This window comes from Hipposideros armiger, unplaced genomic scaffold (genome assembly GCF_001890085.2).
Source record: "Hipposideros armiger isolate ML-2016 unplaced genomic scaffold, ASM189008v1 scaffold_12, whole genome shotgun sequence".
In the NCBI taxonomy this organism is placed as follows: Eukaryota; Metazoa; Chordata; class Mammalia; order Chiroptera; family Hipposideridae; genus Hipposideros; species Hipposideros armiger.
The window spans coordinates 2,492,087-2,499,645 of record NW_017731362.1 but is presented as its reverse complement, the minus strand read 5'-3'; the positions used below and the strand labels follow the sequence as shown (position 1 = coordinate 2,499,645).

The following is a 7,559-nucleotide window of genomic DNA, read 5'->3' as shown; positions in this document are numbered from 1 at the left end:
ATCACTTCTAGGAAATGATGGTAAGGATATTATCATACATGTGGACCAAGATTTGTTTGTAGAGAGATTTGTCTATTTTTAGAGAAAGCCCTCGATTATCACAAAGCATATGTCCCAAGATCTTTGCAGATCTCCAAATTTACAAATTCCTTGGTAGTTTATAATTTCCATCATAAAATGCAGGGAAGTAACTGAAATATTTAAGTAACCCACTTAGGCCCTGAATTTATATGCCATAATAATCTATAATGTGTTCATAATGTCATTAAAATATATTCTTACTAAAGCACTCAAAGAATATTTCAGAATCACTTTTTGTTGTTTCATACAAGTTGGTCTTGTTTATATCATAGATCCAGTCCCTGGGAAATTTTGACATTCCATTCTGATTTATTTAACTCTTCTATTTTCTGGCTCAGAACTATTATTTTCTTAGACCTCTTTAATTTTTCTTCACTCCCATCACAGCCTTAAACATGGGGAGACCATTTTACACAAAGACACAGTTTTGCTTTGTTTTTATCATTTATTAAAGTTACTGCATATGGGGTAATAACTGGAACATAACCTCAGTGAGCTGAGATTTAAATTTCAAGTGCTTGACTAGGTTCCTTCACTAGATCAGGGCGTCCTCCCATGTGCAGCCACATGGCATTCCAGATTCAGACCCATCCCTAGAAAAAGAACTATTTTTTTGGTCAAGGGTTGTTCTGGTGACAGCTTATGTAGTGAAAAGAAGAGACTTGTGTTCAAAAATCCACTGTCCTGGATTTAGTTTAGTCATGTTTTAGTTTAGTCATGTTACTTTGAACTCAGTTCTTCAGTTTCCTCATCCATAAAACATGAATGAAAATCTTCATCTGGCAAGTTTATTATAAAGATCAGTGATAATATAAGTGCCTGGCACAGGACTGATGCAAGTAACTCTTATTATTATTACAAGAAATTTAGTCCTAGAAAATATTAATAAAGTTTCAAATGCCAAGCAAAAATTAGAAAAATCTTAAAGGCCTCTAAATAGGGAAAGCTAAATAAATTATGCTCATGGGCTATTGTACAACCATTCAAAATTAGATTCACAAAGAATTTTTAATGACAGGAGAAATTCTTATATTTTAACTGGTTAAAAAACAGCAGGAACCAGAAATTTATGAACAATATGATGAATATATGTATACACATACACAGAGAGAGAGAGAAAAAAATCAAGCCCAAAACAACTTTACAAATATTAGTTATCTCTGGGTGGGACTATTAGCAATTTTTTTCTACTGTAAATGTCCTGTATTTTCCAATATATGTGTATCTATAATAAGCACATATTGACTTTATACTGAGAAAAGTTATTTTTAAGTATCTGGCACATAGGTGGCTATGTTCTCTGACTGTAGGAGGTACTGACATTGTTTAAAGTTTATATGCTAGTTTGACCTTAATATGACACATATGTATCTGGCCCAAACCAAGATAGACAAAAATGTACTCCCCAAGCTCTAGCGTTGATGAGAATTGATCTGACTAGGGTATAATTTTGTATTCCCCAACAGTGAGGATAAAATAGAAGACAAAATTTGCCTCTTGTAAACATCATAAATAATGTAACGACAGAATTATAAAATTTCAGAAAAACATGATTGCAAGTTTCACATTTTGTTTAAATGCATTCACTAAGATTATTTAGTGAATAACTAAGATTATTCTTAGTTATAATAACTTCTTAGTTATAATAACTAAGATTCTTAGTTATTATTCTTAGTTATAATAACTTCTTAGTTATAATAACTAAGATTAGTTCTATCTTAGACAGAGATGAGTGTCTCTCTGCATGAATTGGCATGTCTAGGTTACAATTTGAAAACACCCCTGAAAAGTTTATGTTTGATAATGCCATCTAGTAATGGTGCTTGAATAAAGTATTCCTTAACACTAAATGTCTTGATTTCATTTCAATTTTATTTATTTTTAACTCTCAGTTTTTGTTTTGGCAGGTGAAGTTCATGATGACCAGAGGCAGAATACAGACATAACTAAGGTGCGGAGGTGATAAAATTTTATTCTTACTTTTAATTTCTAATAATGGTACATGCTTTTCAAAAATGATGCATACTGAGAGACCTGATTTCTACTATGACCAGATAAGATATTTATGCATAACATTAAAAAAATAGATTCATATGGTTCAAAATTCCTTTTCATCCAGGTCCCCCAACTACAGAATTCCCACTTTTAAAAATTCTTTTGGAGATATTTATGTATATACAAGCTAACATAGTTTTCCATTTTTTATGCATATTATACATAGTGTTCTTCAACTTTCTTTCTCACCAGTGCAACTTGGAGATCTTTCTAGATCAGTAAAATAAAAAGTGCACCCTTATTCTTTTTAATGACTTAATAATATTGTGTTATATTGTTGTTACATAATTTATGCAAGGAGACACCAATGGACATTTGGGATATTTCCAATATTTTGCTAGTAAAAAAATTCAGAAAAATAACATTGTGCACAAATATTCAAGTGGATCCTCTACTAACAATTCCATCTTTAGAAGTGAAAGTGCTGAATCCAAAGTTTTGTGTATTTGTAATTTGATAAATATTGCCAACCCTCTTTAGAATTTGTACCAACTTACCTGCCACAAGCAATGTATGAGTGCTGCTTTACCCCATCCTCACCAACACAATGTTGTATCAAAGATTTTGATCATTGACAAAACTATGTGGAAAACGGTATATCAAAATGATTCTAACTTTAATTTCTGTTACTATGAGTGATGTTGAACATCTTCCATATATTCCAATAGTCTATTGTATTTCCTTTTCTGTGAACTTCTGGCTCGTAATTTTTTACCCACTTTTCTGTTTGATTATCATCCACCCATGGTTTCTGGGGATAAATGTCATTTGTTATGTTAAATTGTTTTTTTCAAACATTCTGTTTGCTAACAATGCTTTATTTAGATATGTGCATTGGTATTTATAAGATGCATGGATCCTCAGTGTTTATTTGGGGGGGGTAATGTTTGCTTTGCTACCAATGCTATATTTGCTTTAGAAATGTTATGTTTTTCCTTATTTTAATAGTCTATAGTGCAGTTCATATAACATCAAAATGACCTGTGCCTTGAAGTTTTCAAAGACTTCTGTAAAATCATGTGGTCCTGGTGCTGTTGGGGTGGTAACCCCTTGATAATGTTCTCTGTTTTCTGTAGTAGTTATCTACCTCTCATGAAACGCTTTGGAAAATCATATTTTCCTAGAATATTCACCAATTCAATAGGATTTTCAGATTGATTTGGAGAGTTGAACAAAGAGATCTCTTATAGTTCTTCTAATTTCCTCTTTATCTGTAGTTATTTCTTTTTCTCATTTCTTATTTTTTTTGTTTTTGTTTTTGTTTTCCCCTCTTGATTATGTTAGAAAGTTGCCCTTTTCTCCTCCAAAAAGTACAACCTTTGAATTTATTTGTTATTTATATTATATTTTCTTGTGTTTTAATCAATAAGTTCTGATTTTATCTCTATTAATGCCGTCATTCTTCATTCCTTGGGTTTCTTTAGTTATTATTTCCCTAACTTCATACTTGGATGCTTAACCTTTATTTTTATTCTTTCCTTTTTTATAATACAAATATTTATGGTTATTAATTTTCCCCTGGACACTGCTTTAATTTATCAGGTGGATTTTGATATGTAGTTTATTAAAGTATCTATTTTTACCATATCAATTTGAATACCTATATTGAACCATGAATTTTTAAGGAAGAGTTTTATAATTTTGGTGGGGGCTTTTTTCTTCTAATTTTATTGGACTTTTAATAAAAGGATAGATTTTTATTATTTCTACTTTTTGAATTTATTGGGGTTCTCTTTGGGGCTTACTATGATCAATTGTTGTCAATGGTCCAGGATCCTTATAAGAGAAAGCATATGTATATTCTGTTTCCAAAGTGTAAATTTAGCTAGATGTCATGTATTTATTTTTAACAGAGAAAATGCTTTTATTTATTTATTCATTTTTTGTTATTAGTTTCAGGTATACCGAACAATGCAATAGTTTTTAATTTTATTACATTTATGGGTGTGACATTAGTTAATAAGATTATATAAGTTTCCAGTATATGAAATTAGCTAGATGTCCTTTAGTTCCACTTTATTAATTATATTATTTAGGTCTTTTATTTCATTATTTATCTTTTATCTATATTATCTGTTTGAATTAAATAGGTTAATTAAAGTGTTCTGATAATTTCTCTCTATGTATAGCTCTCATGTAGCCTGAAATTTTTGTTTTGTTTTGCTATTTTGGGATGCATTAATGCTTATAATGGTTACATTTTTACTATGAATTACACAAGTTAACATGAAAAGTTTCCTCCTCTGATTTATTTAATCCTTCTTGGCCTGAATTCAGCCTTATTTGATATTAAGATCTTGACTCCTGGTTTATTTTCACTTGCATTTGTTCACCTTTTATTTGCAGTGTTCCTGAATGACTTTGTTTTTTTAGATGTGTCTCTTGTGCACAGCATAGGGTTGGGTTTTGCTCTGCATGCCAATCTTTCAGTAAGGGAGTTTGGGCCATCTACATTGGGCTATATCTTCTCTTAGTTCTGTTATTATAGAGTATACTTTGTATCTTTATAATTTTTAATAGTTCTTTCTCTACATGGACTCTTTGTACATTTCTTGTAATATTTAGAAAAGTATTTCATTGTTTTTCTAGTGTATACTTTCAAGAGTTTATATGATACTCTTAACTCTGTTTTTCTTATGGCAAGTCTATCAATTTCCTAATATGAACAATGATTAAATTGTTAGATTTCTTATTTCCCTTGAGTTATCCTACTATTTTTATTAATGATACTTCTTAATCTTAAATGTATATAGATTCCAGTAATTGATTTAAATCTTTAAATGATATCTTCTGAACTGCAAATGTTAAAATGAAGAAATCAGTATCTTTTCTAAAACTTTTAGCTGTCTTTTCTCCACAGTTAAGGTATATAATATGTACATTTTGTTTTGCCATACTAATCTAATCTCTATTTCTTTTAGACTTAGTTCTTCATTTAAAGAGATTTGGTGTTCACCACTAACTAGTCTGTTTCCCATAGTTGTTCTACTTATCTTTTATTTGGCTGAAGTTTATCTTACAGTTTTGAGAAGGGTTAAGAAATATCTGTTCAGAACTATCTGTTGACTTTACAGTTGATAGACAGTTGACTTGCTTTAATCTCTTTGAATCAGTTTCTTACCTGGGGGTTTTAGGGCAGTCTAAGGTCAGCTGTGTGTTGTATTCTTTACTAGTGAGTTGATCATGTTTTCCCCCTTATACAGTTGTTTTCAAAATTTATTACATGAATAAAATAATCTGTGATTAAATAAGTATCTATGATTCTGGAATAAACACAATTAACTTGAGTGTCTTGTATATGGATGGGTCTTCCTATATATTTGGATACAATATAAAATATTATTCTACAGTCTCCAAGACAAAGTATATATAAAAGTATTTGCCCATCCACTGTTTTTGCAAAGACATTATCACAGGTCTAAATCTTTGAGTAATAAACTTTTAGAGCTACATTTTGTGTTTTTCAGAAGTCAGTGAATTAACAGGGATCTTATTTATTATTGAATAATTTTCACTATTTTGTTCTGTTCTTTATTAAAACCTATTTCTTTCATCTTATTTTTTTTTTACTAAACAAACTTGAAAGTATAAACTATACTGTTGTTAACAACAAGCGCAATGTTGTACAGCAGATATCTAGAACTTTTTCATCTTGTGCGATTGAAAACTCTGTATAGCAACTCCCCGTTTCCCCNAGCCTGATTTATCTTTGGAGTCTGATTTATCTCAGTAAAAGCCGTATTTTATATTTGCTTCCTATCATCTCTGGAATTGAGGTTGGTGCCTGTGTTTTTGTGAGAATTTAGTATTCATTCCTGAGAATTTGCACTACAGAGGGCTACTTTGAGTGGTCAGACAAGCTGTATAGTCAACATCTGGTTCCTCTTTGTATGCTTTTGTCAGGATACCTGCCCTATATTTGGATTTTCAAGCATTCTATTTCTATGTGACCCTTGTTTCTCCCACTGTGGTCAAATAGCAGACAGTTCTTTCTGCTGAGAACATAGAAGCTGTGCAGAAGGTTTCTGCTGGGCTCCCCTGGACTCCCAATCTCACTTCACTGGATCCTGAGTGTCTGGTTTCTCAATATGGAAATCTCAGGAAGTAAAGAAAATCCAAGAAAGAGAGGAAAAACTCCCCTTTGTCTCCTGATGGGAAACTTCACACACTGCCAAATAATTTAAAGCAAGATTTGACCTTGAACAAAATTAAGAATGCAAGAAGTTGATTTTCATTCTCTCCTGCCTTTTGACCTCCCTTTTCCAACCCCACCCCTGTAACTCATGGTCATCATGGTTTTCTCACCTCTCCTCTGCTCCCCCCCTTCTCTTGTAATGGACCAGATGATTTTCAACCTGGACTTCCACAAGCCCTCAGTTACATGGTGCATTTTGTGTATCACTATAATGATGACTGNCATATATACTAATGCATTTTCAATAAGAAAAATAAAACTGAATTAGGACAGCTGCCAAGGAACTTACAAGAAGGTACGTGTAGGTGGGGTACATACAGAAGGTTAAACCATAACAGGGAAATATGTAAATAAATGCATACAGCATATGACATTTATTATTTATTTATTTATTTATTAGTTTCAGGTGTACAAAATAATGTAATAGTTAGACATTTACAAACCTCACAAAGTGATAATCCCCTCCCCCAATCTGCTACACCCTCTGACATCGTATATAGTTGTTACAATCCATTAACTCTATTCCCTATGCTGTACTCCATATCCCGTGACTATATATATATATATAAAATTACAGTTGACATTCAATATTATTCAGCTTCAGCATCAGGAGTACAGTACAGTGGTCAGGCATTTACACTGTCCATGCAGCAGTGGTCTCCCTAATAAGACATGTACCCATTTGACACCCTACAAAATCTTTTCAACATTATTGATTATATTCCCCAAACAGTCTTTCATACCCCTATGGCAATATTGTGACTACCAATTTGTGCTTTCTAATCCCTTCCCCTTTTCTCTCATCCCCACCCCTATCCCATCTAGCAACCATCAGTTTTTCCTCTGTGTCTCTGAGACTATTTCTGTTTACTCTGCTCATTTATTCTGTTCTTTCGATTCCACATGTAAGTGAGATCATATGGTATTTGTCTTTCTCCATCTGACTTATTTCACTTAGCGTAATGTTCTCTAGGTCCATCCATATTGTTGCGAATGGTAAGATTTCATTCTTTATGGCCAAATGACATTTATGTTTACATGCTAGGATTCTACAGAGTCATAGTGTGATTTTTAGTTAGTGAAAAAAAGTGTTACCATTTAAGTGGTTAGAAAACAAGAGATGTATTAAGTGACACATTAAGGAACAAAACTGAAATCTCTAAAATAGATTCTAGTGAAAAAAATAATTTATATGTGACATGGAAGCAGCCCAACACAATAGGAGAAA

At 31.9% G+C, this 7,559-nt stretch overlaps 1 protein-coding gene across 1 annotated transcript in view; it reads left to right on the top strand.

The window, feature by feature from the left end:
* ATP8B4 (ATPase phospholipid transporting 8B4 (putative)) overlaps window positions 1-7,559 on the top strand; it is a 207,140-nt gene that overhangs the window by 122,558 nt on the left and 77,023 nt on the right. The window contains exon 10 of the mRNA XM_019664027.1: window positions 1,989-2,032. Within this exon, the coding sequence (XP_019519572.1) occupies window positions 1,989-2,032 (44 nt within the window). The remainder of the gene's footprint in view (window positions 1-1,988; window positions 2,033-7,559) is intronic.